This window comes from Colius striatus, chromosome 10 (genome assembly GCF_028858725.1).
Source record: "Colius striatus isolate bColStr4 chromosome 10, bColStr4.1.hap1, whole genome shotgun sequence".
NCBI classification, from domain to species: Eukaryota; Metazoa; Chordata; class Aves; order Coliiformes; family Coliidae; genus Colius; species Colius striatus.
Genome location: NC_084768.1, coordinates 19,522,464 through 19,540,033, shown reverse-complemented (window position 1 = coordinate 19,540,033; position 17,570 = coordinate 19,522,464). Strand labels below are relative to the sequence as shown.

Genomic DNA, 17,570 nt, shown 5'->3' with positions numbered 1-17,570 from the left:
GTAGTTTCAACTGCATCTAAAAGTCCTGAAGTCACAGGGTTTTATGGAAGGAGGGTAAGAATTGGGGAATATTAAATTCACTTCATTGAACTTCTCCATATTCCTCAAAGAAGCAGCATACTGACATGTAGTTCTTAATCGTCTGGATATAAAATTTTTGGCCTGAGAGAGGGGTAAATCTCTTTATATGAAGCTACATGGTAATAATTTTAGTTTGTTGAAGTACTTAAGTGTTGTTAACTAACATCTCATCACACAGGAGAATTGAGATATTTTTTAACTTGGCTGTTGCAGACTGTCCCCAGGCAAAGTTTTTCTGCTACATGCAAAAGCTCCCATGACTGAACAGGGGAGGTAAATTATCTTTCAGCTACCATTGGATCCTGATGGGGTACACCCAAAAGTGCTGAGGGAGCTGGGCAATGTTACTGATAAGCTGTTCTCCATCACTTATTAATGATCATGAAGTACAGGTGAGAGGCCTGAGGATTGAATGAAGGCCAATGTCACGCCAGTCTTCAAGGAGGGCAAGAAGGAGGACCTGGGAAGTTACAGGCCAGCTGGCTTTATTTCCATCCCTGGCAAGGTGGTGGAACAGCTCATTCCAGATGTCATTTCTAAGCACGTGAAGGAAAAGATATCCAAGTAGTCAGCATGGATCCACCAAGAGGAAATGCACCAAAGGCAGACTGGGTAGATAAGGGGAGAGCAGTGGATGTCCTCTACCTTGACATCAGCAAGGCTTTTGATGCTGTCTGCTATAACATCTTCATCAGAAAGCTCAGGCAGTGTGGCTTGAATGAGTGGAAGGTGAGGTGGATCAACAACTGGCTGAAAGGCAGAGCCTGTCATTGGTTATCAATGGTGCCAAGTAGAGTTGGAGACCTGTGGCCAATTGGGTTCCACAGCAGTCAGTTCTGGAGTCAGATGAGCAGACAGTGTACCCTCAGCAGGTTTGCTGATGACACCAAACTGGGAGGACTGACTGATTCACAAGAGGTTGTGCTGCCATTCAGCGAGATCTTGACAGGCTTGAGAGTTGGGCAGAGAGGAACCTCATGGGATTCAACAAGGGCAAGAGCAGAGTCCTACACCTGGGAGGAACAACTCCATGCACCAGTACAAGCTGGGGATTGACCTGCTGGAGAGCAGCTTGGTGGAGAGAGACCTGGGAGTTCTGGTAGGTAGCAAGCTAAACATGAGCCAACAATGTGGCTGAGAATGGCATCCTGGGGTGCATTAAGAAGAGTGTGGCCAGCAGGGAGAGGAAAATTCTTCTCTTCCTATACTCTGCCCTAGTAAGGCCATAGCTGTAATATTGTGTCTGTTTCTGGGCCTTCCCCAGTTCAAGAGAGACAGGGAACTGCTGGAGAGAGTCCAGTCCAGGGCTACAAGATGATCAGGGGACTGGAACATCTCTCTGAGGAAAGGCTGCAAGATGTAGACCTGTTTGGACTGGAGAAGGGAAGACTTAATGGGGGGAATCTCATTAACACTTATAAGTACCTAAAAGGCAAGTGTCGAGAGGATGAGATGAGTCTCTTTTTCTATAGTGTCCAACGACAGGACAAGGGGTAACAGGCAATGGCTGGAACACACGAAGTTCCACTTGAACATGAATAGAACTTCTTTGCTGTGTAGGTGAGGGAGCCCTGGCACAGGCTGCCTAGGGACAGTGTGGAGGCTCATTTTCTTGAGGTTTTCAAACCCACCTGAGCACGTTCCTGTGTGACCTGATGGAGGGGGACCTGCTTTAGCAGGGAGTTGGATTGGATGGTCTCTAGAGGTCCCTTTCAACTACTGGGATTCCTTGATTCCAGTGTGTTAATTTCAAGGTGGTAATTCGCTGCTTTTAGAAGACAGTTTTCTCTTACAGAGTTTCTCAAGTGATTGAGAATTGGGGAAAAATATTAGTTGTACATTAAAAACATACCTCTTCTAATCACGTTCTAGAACTATTATCTACATAGGTCTGAGGCAACATAAGTATGAAACTTCCATTAAGCGCTTTGTCTGATGAATGAAGAAGTACCTCAATATATTAAATGAACTTCAGACATATCACTTCTGGAAAGGCATAAAATAACAAGTTTATATGAGTATTATACCAAGAAAATACCAATACTATCTTTGTGCAATCAAAATGCTTACTTAAATGAGAAGTTCAGTTTTCTGTTGCACTTGTAATTATTTTTAATGTTTAATCTGTGCAGCTGACAGTTCAAATACCAGAGAGGTTATGGTTGGCTTAGTTCATGTAACAAATTGATGTGAACAGTTGCAATTTTTGCTTTGAATATTAAAACGTAAAACAACATTTAGGACAGGGAGCTATCCCTGATTTTGAATTGGCTGAGTTAAGGAGCTGGAATGAGAAGAGTCAGTACATTGTATCTCTTAACTGCAGAAGCCAAACTAGTGGCTTTTTTCATTGGGGTTTAAATTCCCCTTGATTGATCATGGTAGAAATTTGTTGTTTTTAGAGCTGAGCAGTGGCATCTAACATAAATATCATAAATGTTTTGCAAGTTTTGTCATTTCAAAATGACAAACGTTCAGTTTGCTTTATTTTTGACTGAGCAGTGAGCAAGCACCTTTTAAAAGGGTAACAATTCAGTTAAGTGTTAGACATAAATATGAATAAGTTTATGTTTAAAGAATTCTGGTTTGTCAAAGGTATTTTTAAAATCTTATGTGAGGTATAGTGTCATATGAACAAACTCAAATGGCTTCTGATGTGTCATCTTAGGTATCCAGTGATCTGTCACTTGTTTTTTGAGTTGTGGACAATTTAAGTGCTTGGAACTCTTACTCGAAACTGCACGTTAAGAGAGGAAGTTCAGTAAGGGATGTCTCTTCAAGTGGTAATGTGATACAGTGTTACTGAACACTGGTATTGCATTTAGTGAATGCAGCAAACAAGCAGAAAAAAAGCTTGCCTAATAGCAGTGTGATACTAGGAGAAACAAGTTTCTGTGTTAAAGCTTTACTGAGTTTTCTTTTCAGTTGTCAGATTTGTTTTTTAAGATATTGCAATGTACTGAACAATTTAAAGTCTTTTTAGTAATGAAGGTTAATAATGAACTTTAGCATTTTTGTGGTTTTTCAATGTTTATATGCCCATTTAATTTCCCTGTTTGAACTGTATGCATTTATTTTGGTATGTGAATTCTGGCGTGAAGTTATAATAACAGTCTTCGTTTCATAAATATTGGATATTGATCCTGTCTTAAAGTAATTATTTATTTAGGAGTCACTACTGAAGTAAGTAATAGTCTTATTTAGCTAAGGCAGTTTTAAGAGGAAAAATTCTGGAGGGCTGAGAAGACGGACGACATCTATTTTTTTAGCCTTCTGCTGTGTGAACAATGAATCAGTTTCAGTGAGGAGGATTTGCAGTGAAATAGTAACATCATTGAAATGCTTGGATGTGTTTTTAAGGATGTTTTAATATCCCTTATTAAAATTTCATTGAAGTGCTCATTCTTCTGGTTTCACATTCCCTACCCAATTTTCCATTGATTTTCTTTGTCAACAAGTATAGCAACACATTCCAACAGCCACATATTTACCAAAAAGAATACATTTCTGAGAGAGCTTGGTATGCTTTAGCAGACAAATGGGACACTAAAGATTGAGTTCTGCAGCTGGTATTTTAGGACTGGGTTCTTCACTTTGGAAATAAGAGTTAACTCTTGCTGAGATGTGTGGCTGCTCTCTGGTCCAGAATGGATCAGATGAGAGAAATGAGTCTATGCTGTCCTCTCCTGGTGTCTCTTGAGTATTCTCTGTGGGTAAGGAAGTGTAATTCCTTGGTGCTTGCACCTGCACAGCCATAGATACCTGGTTAGATAACTTACAGTACTGGGATAGATTTACTCTTTCCTAGTGAGTGGGAAGCTTAGAAATACACCACCACACCCCCAGCCACTCTCCAATATCAGGCAAGTTTGTCCTACACAATAGTACAGGCTTTCTGTGTGGTGTTTTGAAAAGTGCTGCCCTCATAGGGAATCCCTTTTCTTAGGCATTCTCAATTTATCATCCTAAACTTTTAAGTGAGATTTAGAAATAAGTATTTAAACTTGTTCCTCAAGTCATTTTTAGTTAAGTGTTCTCTGAATACATTTTAGCTGTTAGCTTCAAGTCCATTTTAATTCTAGGAATTAGCCAGATCTTCCCTGCCCTGTTCTTAATTACCATGCTTTCAGAAATAAATCATGTTCCCACTACTTGCTGGATGTCTTTCCCTGCCCTAGTAAGAGAAATGCTTTGCTTATTTAATTCCTTAAAAGAGCCATATACATTGATATCTCAAATAAGAGGACATACTATTAAACTGTCAAGATAAAGCCATATTTGCTTATCTAGGTGCAGTGTAGTCTAACACACAGTGACACCTATGACATCCTATGTCATGTTTAGAAGTTTCTACAGCTCTTATCTGTGTAATGTAAGGTCAAGCTGTACTGTTCACCTATAGCAAAGCATTCTCAACCATGTTGTGGTTTTTGGCGAGGTCATGCTCCTGTCACTGTCCAAGAGTCCTGATCCTTTCCTAGAGAACCTCTTCAGACTAGGAAAACATGGGAAATAGCATGAAAAATAACCAGCATTGGCTGCACACTTTTGAAGTCCTTTAAAAGCAAAGTTTTATTAACCACCAGTACAATAGTTTACGTTATCTGGGTGTACTTACACAAATTAGTCTGTTTCTCTTGCCACGAATGACTTATTGCTGACAGGACTTCTTGTGGTAGGATAAAACTCCCCCTCTCAACAAAAGTCTTCATGTCAAGATTTCAGTTTTTCTGACCTGGATGGACAAAAAATCATGCTGAAAGATTTTTATTTTGGGAAAAGAAACCATTTTTATTCCTTCTAGAAGTCACTTTCATAAGCCTTGTAATAGTGCAGTAGTTTCAGCTGGCAAAGTTACTTTACAATTGAAAGGCTTCTTTTTTTTTTTTTTTTTTGTTGGCAGTTTGTTATATATTATTTACTGCATTTTTTTATGGGTGCAGGGGAATAGAGAAGTGATGTTGAAGGCAAAGAGTATTTTGGCCTACTGCATTCCTTAATTTCCATTCTTGCAAATTACTGCTGCTTAAAACAAACCTTGCAGGGTAAGTCTGTGTGATATCCTTTGCTTAATTTAAACTTCTAAGCTATGGTATAGTTGAACTGTGAAAACAGGGGATGCAGCTGATGAGTTCACTGTTAAACCACATTTAAACATGGTAGTTCAGGGATTCACTTTTAAGCTGGCATTTAAATAGTTTATGACTATTAATGAATGGTAGGTACAAATCATATGTCTCACACCACAAGTGAGTTTTGGTTCTGTTGGTTATAGGACCAAGAATGTCTTGTTTATGTAAAAGTCTGTAGAGGATTTACTGCTAGAAAGATGCTGATACATGCACATTTGTGAGTGTATATTATCTTGTTTGTAACGGAGTAGGTGGGATCAGTTTAACTGGTCTTGATTTCATCTTACTTTAGCCCAAGATTGAACCTCTGAAATTAGTGAAATAACAAAAGGAAACAGAACAAACACAGATCTTGGTCAGCACAACAACTTAATGGAATGCAAGGTTATTTTTTATCTTAACTTACGATATTATTTTAAATTTCAGGGTCAGATAACACTAATGGATGTCCCTGTATTTAAAGCAATTCAACCAGAGGTAAGGACACTGTTGGTTTTGTTTTCAAAGCTAAATGAAAAAAAAGTTATGCCAGTATATAAATTCTGAATTTGCTGAGTGTAAGTATGTCTATAAATATTGATTTTTGTCCTATTTCATACACCTCTGAAGCAGATGCTTTTATAACACAGTAGTATCTAGAACTAATAGTTTGTTTAGGGAATGAAGTATAGGTGTTAAAATATGCTCAGCTAGTGCTAGACATGAGGTATCTATGTTGTAATTTTTCTGAATGATAAACATCTTGATCTGACTCTTCTGATCTCAATGGTTTAAGCTTCAGCTCCTGATACCTCATGCCATTTCTCATCCTGTCTGTTGTTTCTCAAACTGTTTCATATCTTTTTTGAGAAAAAAAAAGTCTGTAACAGTATCTTGTATTCAAAATGGATGTGATCTGTGGGTATATTGAGATAAAATGTTGATGATTTGTGTTCTCTGTTTTGCTTTTATATAATGTCATATTCCTTTGGTTGCAGTATGAACTGTTGTTTTAAGAGTCTTCACAGTGTCCATAATAAATTATAAATTTGGTTATTACTACCTTTGAGCATTGTTTTCCACCTTTAAAGGTTTGTTTTTCAGTGGGCCACTTTATTAGGAGCATGGATTTTTTTAGGCTCATCAATCATAAACTGTTTCATTGGCACCAGGCTTTTGTCATCCCATTCATTGCACACTGACGAACGTTTTGCTTTGAGTGGAGAAACTTGCAGAATCTATTGGTTGTGATTATTGATTTCATCATTTGTGTACCCACAAATAGCTTGAAGGCTTCTTTTTGATCTATAGTTAAAGATGGTTTCATGATTTACATTTCCGGTTTCAGCAAGCTATTTCCCAAGCCATGTGGATTTATGAGGGTTTTTGTTGTGTTTTAGGGAGTATTTTGGTTTGGTCTGTGGTTGGTTGGGGATTTTTTTTTTTTGTGTATGTGTGTGTGTTTTTGTTGGGGTTGTTTTAATCTCTTGAAGGGCCTGCCATTTTATCTATCTGGCTGCGTTTTTTTTTTACCTGGGTTTTTAGAGTCTTTTTGATTGGCAGAGTGTCTTTATCCAGACCTTCTAATATGATATATCTTTTTTTAAGGTCTTTTCAAAAGCTTTAAAGCATTTTACACTTTTATCTGTGTGTTTTGAGTATTTTTCTCATATGTGTGTTTGTGTACTTCTTTTTGTAATGTTAAGCTTTGCTGCTATATAGGGTTTCCACTGCTCCCAAGTGTTGAAGAAAGTTCTGAGTGTTTTTATGGAGTGTCTCATCTCTAGCTACAATGAATTTCAAAAGAGTGGTTATCAAAAAATCAAAACACCAATTTAACTAGTTAGAATTTTTCCTAATGATCTGTTGATTAAGTAAATTCAAATGCTTGAGCTTCATGGTAGCTTATTCTTTGCAGCTGACTTCCAACACTGTGGAGGATGAGCAGTCAGCTGTGTAACAACCAGAAGGAAGCAAGAAAGCTAAATACAATGGCAGTGATCCAGTGCTCCATACCTAATAATTTGATGCTTTCTTCAATGCTGACTCTATCATAGATTGTTGTGTGAGCACATCTACAGAATGTCACTGGGAGATGAGAAGAAATGTCAAGAAAGTACTTTCTATTTTGTTAACTGTTCTAATTTGATGGTGTAAGCCATAAAAGGGAAAAGCAGAATAAAATCATTAAACTTATCTAAAAGAAGAACTGAGAGAGTAGGTGATATATTTAGAAAGTAATTCCTTTTAAGAAATTGGTATGTACTGAATAAGAAAAAAAACATGCTATGCCTTCACTGGAAAACACATGAGGAAGAATATTGGCTTTGACACTTCTTAAGTGTTGGCACAAAAGCAATTGAAAGCACTGATAGTGTGCAAATATTATCTGTCCATCAGTGCTCCTTCACAGGTAGACAGGGATCAGTTATTTTTTATCTGATGACCCTCTAAATTGTGTTAATCTCCTGTGGAAGAAGGACATACACATTAACTCTGAGGTTGGAAGAAGCTAGACACAGTTAAAATGCTTTTCTCCTGTTTTGCAGAGCGGGAAACAGTTTGTCTGAAGGTATCTTGATAGCAGATGAATTAAGTGGTGTTGGTTTCTGAGTTTCTTTGAAGTGTCTTGATCCCTTCCAACTCCAGTGATTCTGTGAGGGCAATAATGTGCAACTCTATGTACAACCTTATATTTAGCCTCAGGTCTAGGAATGCAGAAAGAGCCTTAGTCAGGATAACCTGCTGGTAGTATGCTCCAGGAACTGTTTCTGCTGCTTCATTGCTTAGATTTTCATCTTATTTACCAAAACACTTGTTCTGCCAGTAATTGTTTTCTCTTTCCATCCAGTTAGGGAAAGCCTCAGCAAGAGTTTTCTGTAGCACAGGCTTCAGTTGTCAAAGTCTTCTGTCAAAACAGAGAAAATATATTTTTTTAAAATCATCATAATAAAAATATTTGTACATATATATGGCTTTTGGTCTAAGAGTCAGGTCTTGCATCTATGTTCAGCTGATATTAGACCTCTAATTTTGAGTGTGTAAATAAAAATTTGACCTTAAAATTATTACTGTTAACTTGAATATCTAAAGATTCTTGATGTTTTCTGCTTGAATTACTGTTTGTGTTTCTAATTATCTTAGTGCCAGCAAAGGCAGGTCTGCTTCTGATGTCTGTACCACGTATGCTCTTAGGTGTAAAGTATTGGGGCAATGGATAACCTCTGCCTGGAATCATCATTGATTTTTGTACTTGGGGATAAGAATTCAAATACTACGACAGGCAGTGTAATTACCAGAGGCCAGTAAGGATGAGTCACTTTCTACTCTCTCAAGTGCAGAGTTGTGATTGTTATTGAGGTGGGAACTGCAGCATTGGGAGCTGCTGAGGGATAGTGTAAAAAGTCTAGTGTCCTGCTTTCCTTTGCTACATAAGCAGCTCAGGGCTTTGGAGTTGTCTTGTGCATAGTCATTGGAGTGCCGATATCAGGTGATGCATATGTGCCAAACTTGCCAGCATTTTCCAGGGTAGGTTTTGGTGCCTGAACTTCCAAGTGAAATTTGAAGGAATGGCCAAAAATGCAAAGCCAGAGACTTCATTCTTCTCAGTGCCTGTGGACAAGAGCAACTTGGTCTTCTCTAACAAATATCAGCATGCCACAAAATTAAACAATTCAAACTATTTGTTGAAATGCTGAGTGTTCAATTTAAAGTAAAATTGTCCCTTTGGAAGGGAAGACTGGAAATAGTGTTTCTTTTATTTTTGCTGTAAACTATGACAATTTTGATGTTTCTTTAATGTAACATGCCAAGCTAAAATAAGGAGACAAGTCTAGACTGAGTTCATGAGTCTTCTCAGTAGGCTTTAAGTATTGTTAGAAAGCAATTACAAACAAAAGAAGATGCTGCTGTCACTGGCTCAAATTCAGATTTAAAGCAGAATTTTCTGTGGTAGCAAAATGCATCTTGAATTATTTTGCTGGTTTCTGATAAAAGGGTTTTTTAAAGTTACTAATTCAACAAAAGATTGTGAAAATTTAATAACTCAATTCAGAAGTTACACCTGTGGAATATCAGTTTACAGAAGAAATCAGAAAAAAGTGTGACTATATATTTGTTATTTCAATATGTTATTACTCAAGTTATTTTGAAACTTATAAGATTTATTTTTCTATATGCTCTGGGTACTGAATGTTATTATTACGCACTAATTAAGTAAAAATGTGATCCTTATTCTCTCAGGAGCTGGCAAGCTGTGGCTGGAATAAAAAAGAGAAATACAGTTCTGCACCAAATGCTGTTGCTTTCACCAGAAGATTCAATCATGTGAGTTAATGTTTTCCAGTGTCATTACATGTACATGTTCAGAAAGTTTGGTGAATTAAATGTTCTGGCACATGACTTCTATTACTGATCACAGCTGATAACTTAAGACCTAAAGTGTCTGCTAGGTATCTTCATGATATATAGAAAGATTAATACACTACTGAAGAAAAATCTGTAGTTTTTTTAAAATAGCAGTTATTGATGAAACAAGAGTATATTGTGTTTTTTCCTTCAGAAATGCTGGCCATTTTTTACATAAAGACAGAATCATAATTATAGGTTAAAGGCTTACCATTTCTGGAGTAGCAATTAGACATAATTTGTTAGCTGAGTGTTGTTTGCTCCACATAGATGTTTTTGTCCCTAGAACTATAAATATAAGCAGTATATTGTCAGTATGGTTACTCTTTTAAAGTTGATTCTGGGCAAACTTCTAAAACTTCAAACAATTTTACTATATAAAACTTCTTTTTAACTCTGACATAATTGTTCAGGTAGTGTATTTGATAGCTTTCTTACTTAAAAATTTCTCTGTGTAAAACTGACTTAAAGTAACATCAGAATTTTTGTTTTCTCCACAATTAACACTGTAAGACTCCAGCTATGTAGTTAGCTAACCAAGTCTCAAAATCCTTATGCTTTCTTAAATATAATGCTATATTTTGTATTTCAGATGAAGTAATTCCATTACCTTTGTGTATCTCCTTGTAAACGTCTAACAATGTCTCCAGCTTACAGCTTCACTCCAGACCTGTCTTCTGTACCCAGTCTCAGATCTACAGATTTCTTTGTTAATCATCTAAAACTCCAGCTTTTTCAGTTTGGAGTTCTTTTTCATTCATCAAATGTCATGCACTTTCTCAGTTTTCCTTACAGCTCAGGTTTGGTGTATGACCAAATCCTATTACTTCTCATTGACAATACTTAAAATATTTCTTAACTTTCTAATGACTGAAATGATTGTCAAGGGTTTTGAACATTTCCTGATTCTCCTCTTGACTGAAGAGGAAGTATCATGTGGCAAACTTCTTGTGACCACACCGTCAGTTGCCAGTAGTCTGAATTATCTGTGGGATACCCCTGAAACGAGAACAGTGACGAGGTCTAGAGTGTGCCTTTGCTGTGTTGGTGAGTTCTGTGTTGCCAGTGAAATCCAGACAGGCCAATTTGGGGCTCCATTTCATTGATTATTTCCCAAGAAATTAAAAAGGTTTTTTTTAACAGGCAGATAGTAAGTACTCGGAGCCATTGCAATTAACTGTTAAATCACCTGCAACCAGAACGAGTACCTTTTCTTTCTGTTTTTCACATTTTCAGCACCATCACATTGGGACGTTGCAGTGCTTAGGATGTTTCTTGGACTGTATTGAAAGCGAAAAGATTTGGAGGCATTTCTAGGTCTTCTTTCCTATTTCTTTTTTCTCGTTTGTTTCTGCTCTATTTAAGGTGTCATTTTGAAAAATATTGATACAGGAGTCATAGTAGCCTGTAGGAGAAACTCTGCCTTGAAGAGTCAAAGGATAGGTAAGAAAGAGGAATCGAGTCCAGCTGTTTTAACTAACACCTTCTCAGACGCTGGATTAGTTTGCCTCTAACCACTTTTCTGAGAAATTGCTGCATGCAGCTTTGGTGACTGTGGGACATAACGTTTGCCACAAGCTCTTCCAAGAAGTATGCATCAGCCTTTTTTCTGGCACAGAGGAAAGTCGTCAGTCTTGCTTTCATGTAATGGGACTGCAGAGGGGATGGAAATGGGACAAGTAGTGTTTCTGTTGCAGGTTCCACTTCATGTTAGTACCTCAACTTTGACTTACTGAGCCAATACTTCAGATAAGTTTTTGATGCAGTGTGGAGCTAGGATTCCAAATGCATTGTTATGGAGGCTTCTTCATTCCAATAGTAATGTCATATTTAGATTTGTGATCCTTTCAGGAGCAGTGAAACCCAGAAATTCCTGTGGGATGCAGTGAAAGCTGTAAATAGGAGGGCGTGGTGGACCAAGCAATTTTTGTCTTTCTTCATCAGCCTTTTCAGCTTTTATTTCTTAGCCCAGATGCTTGCTCAGCAGAGCCTGTTGGGCACCTGCCCCACCTGAGGGTGTCTAATGCTTAGAGCTAAAATAAGTAATCAGGAAAATAATCATGACTTTTGGCTTTATGAGATATGAAAAAACTTCATCAAACTCTTGTTAACCTTTGATATTTTATTGGGTTTAAATAATATACTATCTATCTCTTTCCTTTTTCTCCAACTTGCCAAAAGAAAACCATGAACAGCTCTCAGTGTGTAAGTAAAGAGAATATTAAATCACTAGCAGCTGCTTCATAGCAAATTGATCTGCTGATAGCATTTTGGAAACAGTAATGATTATGTGCAGTTGATTGCAGTCCACTGGGAATGAAGTAGTGTATTTCCAGCATTACTTATGTGATAATTACAAGTGGTGCCTGTAAAAACAGATTGAGTTCAGGGAAGAGAAATCAATTGAACCATTCCATTCCAGGACTCTTCTTGAAGAATACATTGCTACGTGGTACTCCATAGATCCACACATCTACTATTGTTTTTAAATGTCATTTCTTTAAAAAAAATTCTGTAATCTCCGATCTTTACTCAGCTTCTCAGCTTTCTTCTGAAACTTAGTTCTATGCTTCTGTACTACTGTCTGTTGAAGTGCAAAATGACAGAGTTTGCTTATGGACTAAGCTGTTGTTCTCTGCCCTTTGAAAAGAAATGTTTCTCATAAATGTCAAACCAATAAGAGGAGTGTATTTTTTTAAGATTATTGTTAGGAATTGATACAAAAAAGGTAACTACTCTCCTGATTTGAAGATTTATCTGTATTGAAAACCTCAAGAAGGAGGTTTTTATTTCAATGGTAGTGCAACTCTGCTGCCACAAAGCTTAAATATTAGGGACGTTTGTCAGCTGGATTCAAAACATGGGAACAACTTTAAAGCAAAAGAACTCCCTTGAAAAATGCAGAAATTATGTATGACTAATTCCTGAAACTGGATTGGATTGGGTTTGGGTGTTTTCTGTTGGGTGGGTTTTTTGATGTTTTGTTTTGGTTTTTTTTTATAAATCAAAAGCAAACATTTTGTAGGAGAACTTGTTCATTTTGAATGCTGAATTGCAAGGAAGTGATAGTGAAATTTTACTAGAGTTATCAACAATTTAAAAATGAGGTAGGGAAGAGATTAGTGTACTTCTTTAGGAAACAAAGCAGATGGGGCTTCAACCTTATTTGTACAAATGCAAGGTCACTACTGTCTGTTTTATTTTGTGTACTTTTTGTGTAGCATATTCGCATGTTTTTAATAGGTATTTGGAAGAATGATCTAGAAACTCTATTAAAGAGAGTGTCTCAAATTTGCTTATCTACTAGTTGGCACAGAAAGCACAATTAGTTTTGGAACCAACAGTATGAACTTAAAAGCACCAGTAAAACAAAATTTGAATTTCAGATAAGTATCATTTTAAAAGCTTGAGCTGTGATTCAAGAAAAGATATATTCAGAAGTTAAGAATCTTAAGACCTTCATAGGGAAGAATATAAATACACAAATATGTATTGAGATGTAAATGCTCACTCAAATTGGTGTAGAAGGCATTGGTGCCAAAAGGCTGTGTCACCTAACTAATTGGTATTGGTGGCGCAATGTGAGGATTCCTGACAGTTAAATTACAGTAAGTTGAAGCAAATTAACCACAAAATACGTCTGGAACAAATATGTATGATTTATGTGAAGAGCAAACCTGGATAAAATGAAGTGGTCTATTGAAATAAAATTATTTAAACTGTTTATTTTCAATATTCGAAGTACATCTAGATTATGATGCTGCCTAAAGACACCAGTGAATAGATAAGACTAGACAAAAAACAATGTCAATGCTAGTAAAAACACATCAAAAAGGAGTGGAGGTGGTTGGAGTAGAAATGATTAAGTGTACTCAGATCTGCTTACTGTGTCTCTGAAAGAGCTAGATGGATCTAAGCTTTGAAGGAAGTGTTGCGTTTTTGTTTTTACTGAGAGAGCTTGGAAGTGTTGAGCCTGGATCTGGCTGGGACTGGGACAGAAACCAAGTTTCCTTGAGTAAACAAGACTACCTGTGGCACAGTGCTTATGTCACTGTGATACTAGAGAACTTTTCTAGAAGTTGGGGCCCACACAGTGAATTGTTTTTTCATCCTTATGGAAATGATTGAGCATTTCTTTGTGTTTTGAGCAGAGGTTTCAATTTGACCTACCAAAAGCAACCTCATGTTACATCAACACCGTTAATTTAGGACTGGAGAGATTAGGAAGTTTGAGGCACAGGAATATGTGTTGTCTCTACCTGATTCTTTGATATGAAAATCAATATTAAAAATCTGAGTTCCCTTGATCTTCAAAGGGAAAGCATCTCCTTAGAAACTTGTTCATCAGTGAAGGGAATAGTTGGTTTTCTCAAGCTGTGTAACTACAGCAGAGCGTCAAACTCTAAGATTCAACTTTTTTGACAGTATTTTGAAGTACTGTCAAACAATTCAGTATTTATGTATTCAGTACTTACATATTTTATAGTAATGCTGTTAGCACAGAACCATTTCTTATGTTTGAGGAGGTAACACAGTTTATCTGGAGAAACTTTGCTTAAAAAAAAAAAGACAGCTGAGCTCCATTGCTAATTCTTTCCTGGCTAATACAGCCTTACACAAACAGACCAAAGGAAAGCAGTTGTTATGCAAGATGCTTGTGGGTTTTTTAATGGCTTTTTTGTAATTCTTCCATTTCCAAGGAGCTGTTGTGTTTTGACATCCTAGTTCTTATCAGATCACTAACTTCACTGAAAATGCAGTAATTTTGGCAGTGCAGATCCTCTCAAGTTGATTCTGTATAAAGAGTTGTCATACTGTAGAAAAGGAAACAGGATAAACAGGCTGTTTCATTTTTTTAATAGAAATTTTGGGCAGGAACCTGAATACATCCAGATGAGTTTACAAGTAGTTTAGCATCGCTCTTAAAACTCCAAGTAGCGTGACAGGTTGAAAGATGTTCACGTATGAGAGCATACATCTCTTCGTGCTTTGCTTCCAGGAGTTTTGTAAAGAGCAGTCATGCTGTATCTTGCTAAGTGTTTAATTTTTCCTAACTTGTAGTGAATGCATTAATAAAAACTACAGTATTTTTTACCATTTACTAATTCTTTGCTACTGTTTTATTAGTTCTGACAATGTTTGTTTTCTATGATTCTTGCTTGTGCTAAACTACATGAGGGCATAGGGTGTCGGGGGAGCAGAGAGAGAGGATTAGAATAGAAACATGTGAACAAAACAATTTCCAAGTATAGCTTTTATGAGACATTCATCTAGCTACAAAATGCAGCTACTGTGCTGAATAGAGCAATAATTTTCATACAACAGGGAAGTTAGTCCCATAAAACTTAACAAATATGTAGTAGTGTGCTGTATATTAGCAGGTAATTGGCATAGCCAGCAATAAGAATACAAACTATAAACTTAATTTATAGCAGAGGTTCCCTACGTTGTGTTCCAATTTTGTTTCAGGTGATATATCTCATTATTGTTTTTATTCTGAGATAAGGAGAGTTTGGAGGTGTCAGTGAACTATAGTTGAAGCTGTTCAACTCATCTGAGAATTGGGTAGTGCAGCTTGGAAGATGTGGAGAAGTAAAACCAAAAGATATAACTCAATTTTAGTTTTTGTATTCCTTGATTTTTATAGACCCTTCTTAAAATTTCACCACGATTTTGTTTTCTTGGAACACTTGGTTTTAATTTTGAGAGTTTTGCCATTTGCTTTATGTCTGTGAGATCTCAGCCTCAAACTTAGCCTGAAAATGAGTCTGTTCGCCTAGGTTGTACATAACTGATTCTGCTGGGACTTTCTGAGATGTGCTGGCAGCAGAAGAGTTTTCCTCATTAGAAAAGCAGATCCCAGTGTCTTCTTTTTATGCAGCTAACTGATGTGACAGATTTTACAAAGACAAATTCTAGCCACCCACACACTTAGTGAGAAAAACAGGCACCAGAACACGCGATTGCATGTCTACCAGTTACGGGAGGGGAAAGGAGATGAGAATAACAAAAGATTCAGTTCTAAATACGAAGTTGGACTTCTTAATTTTAGAAACTGGTTGACCATTTAATGGTAGAAGGTATCTTGGATGAACATGATCAGAGTAACAGAGCAAAACACTTTGTAGAAAGTTTTTTCTTGGTATCTGGTTTATATCGATTGGGACTTCATAGATCTGCATTTGCATCTGCTGGTATGTATTCAACTTTAAAGATGGAAGCTGAATGCTGTGAGACTTCTAATATTTTTATGTCATGAGTAAAATATTGAAGTGTAATGTTGAAGCTCTATTTTAAAAATCCAAATTGTCTTCTTTTTAGGTAAGCTTCTGGGTTGTTAGAGAGATTCTACATGCACAGACTTTAAAAATAAGAGCTGAGGTTTTGAGCCACTATATTAAGACTGCAAAGGTAAGAACTTGGATTGAGGGACAGGGGATTGTGGGATTCACCAGGATGAAAGTTCTTATACTTAAGTTGGTCAGTTCAAAAATACACATCGGTAAATATTTATCTGATACCTGATTTAGCTGTGGTTGTATCTGTTGACATGAATAGCTATTTGGCTTCTGCATGTAACAAAGTTGTTAGAAATAGTGACAGACCAAAGTTCTGAAAGGGAAGCCTTTGTTTACAAAAAAAAGCTTAACTAAAGAAATGCAGAGATGCCTTATTTCAAATATTGTTACTTAGATAATAGAATTTACCAGATGTTTTCTATGTTGTTTAAACCAAAACAGTTTAAACTGTTTAAACCAGAATCAGTTCAAACGGCATGAGTCATAACAAAAATAGTTTGTTACTTTTTGCTACTGGAAGATCTGTTATCTCTTTGTCCAGTTGTGGTATGAATAATATCCATTAACGTATATTTTTGAAACAATATATCCTGAACTCAGGAAAAATTTCAGGACTGTCATCCTGTGAGATCTTCCTGAAAGTCTTTAGGACTGAAAGGATATTTCATAAGAAAAGGGTCAGCAAATATTGACTTACATGTAGATGAACCCAAGTCCTGGCCCTTCAAACAGAATGAAACTTCTTCATTGTGGTGTGAATAGAGGGATGTTTCTTAAGTTTCTTGAGTAGTAAGGCTTCCTTTTATTTTTGTGTACCTTCTAGGTGGAATCCTAACTTACTGTGATGAATTTTCCAAATGTGTTAAACAGAATTTGCAGACTGTGATTCAGTGTTTGTTTCTATTTATCAAAGTCAGTTTTTAGGAGTAAAATCTCAATTTGAGTACACTCTACAAAAAATCCCTGAATGTAGTTCACATTTCTAGGTGTTCATAGCTATCAGAATCATTTGTATTGCAGAGTAGCTTAAGGAACACTGTTTTCTTCCAGACCATTTTTAAGCTCTTGTGACAGTAGTACCAATAGTTAATTGGCCAAAACAGATCAATGGTTTTGGAGACAGAGGGAAACTTAATTAAAAAAAAAGGAGTGGGGGGAGGGAAATTAAAAATTTGTAAGAAAATACTTTGCACACTGTTTTGTAGAGAGTATATAAGAAAATTCTCTTTTCCTGATTTTTTTTCTATGTTCAATTTCAATTTCATTGTTTGTTTCTGCAAGTTAGTTTTAGTCGTCGTATCCCCTGAATTGTATTTCAGGGTGAGAAGTACTCTAGGTATGTGGATTTTGAAATTTATCTGCTTGATTTCATCCTGCAACAATATTTTTGGGGTGCTTTGCAGCCTTGGTAGCCATGGAAACCTGCAGTGCCAAATGCTTTTACAGTATCAAGTATTGTCAGGTACATTATTCACAACTGGGTCATCTTTTTTGGCATGTTAAGGTTTGTAATTCTTTGAATGCATCGAAAGGAATTGGTTGAGTTTGAATGCCAGAAAATTTCTGACATTTCTGATTTATGTCCTGAGGTGTATGTCTGTATAGTTTTGGAGGTTTCTGAATGTTTTTTATGGACTGTGGGGGCTAGTGTAGGGCTAGTGTAATCTAATCC

The 17,570-nt window shown here is 36.7% G+C and overlaps 1 protein-coding gene across 5 annotated transcripts in view; it reads left to right on the top strand.

Annotated features, from left to right (window-relative positions):
- RALGPS2 (Ral GEF with PH domain and SH3 binding motif 2) overlaps window positions 1–17,570 on the top strand; it is a 117,533-nt gene that overhangs the window by 32,801 nt on the left and 67,162 nt on the right. For 3 of the 5 annotated variants that reach the window (XM_062003416.1, XM_062003415.1, XM_062003413.1), the window contains exons 4-6: window positions 5,640–5,690; window positions 9,435–9,518; window positions 15,921–16,010. In XM_062003416.1, coding sequence (XP_061859400.1) covers window positions 5,640–5,690; window positions 9,435–9,518; window positions 15,921–16,010 — 225 coding nt within the window. Of the gene's footprint in view, window positions 1–5,024; window positions 5,127–5,639; window positions 5,691–9,434; window positions 9,519–15,920; window positions 16,011–17,570 lie in introns of all 5 variants that reach the window. The other 2 variants (XM_062003417.1, XM_062003414.1) reach the window with 2 other exon arrangements.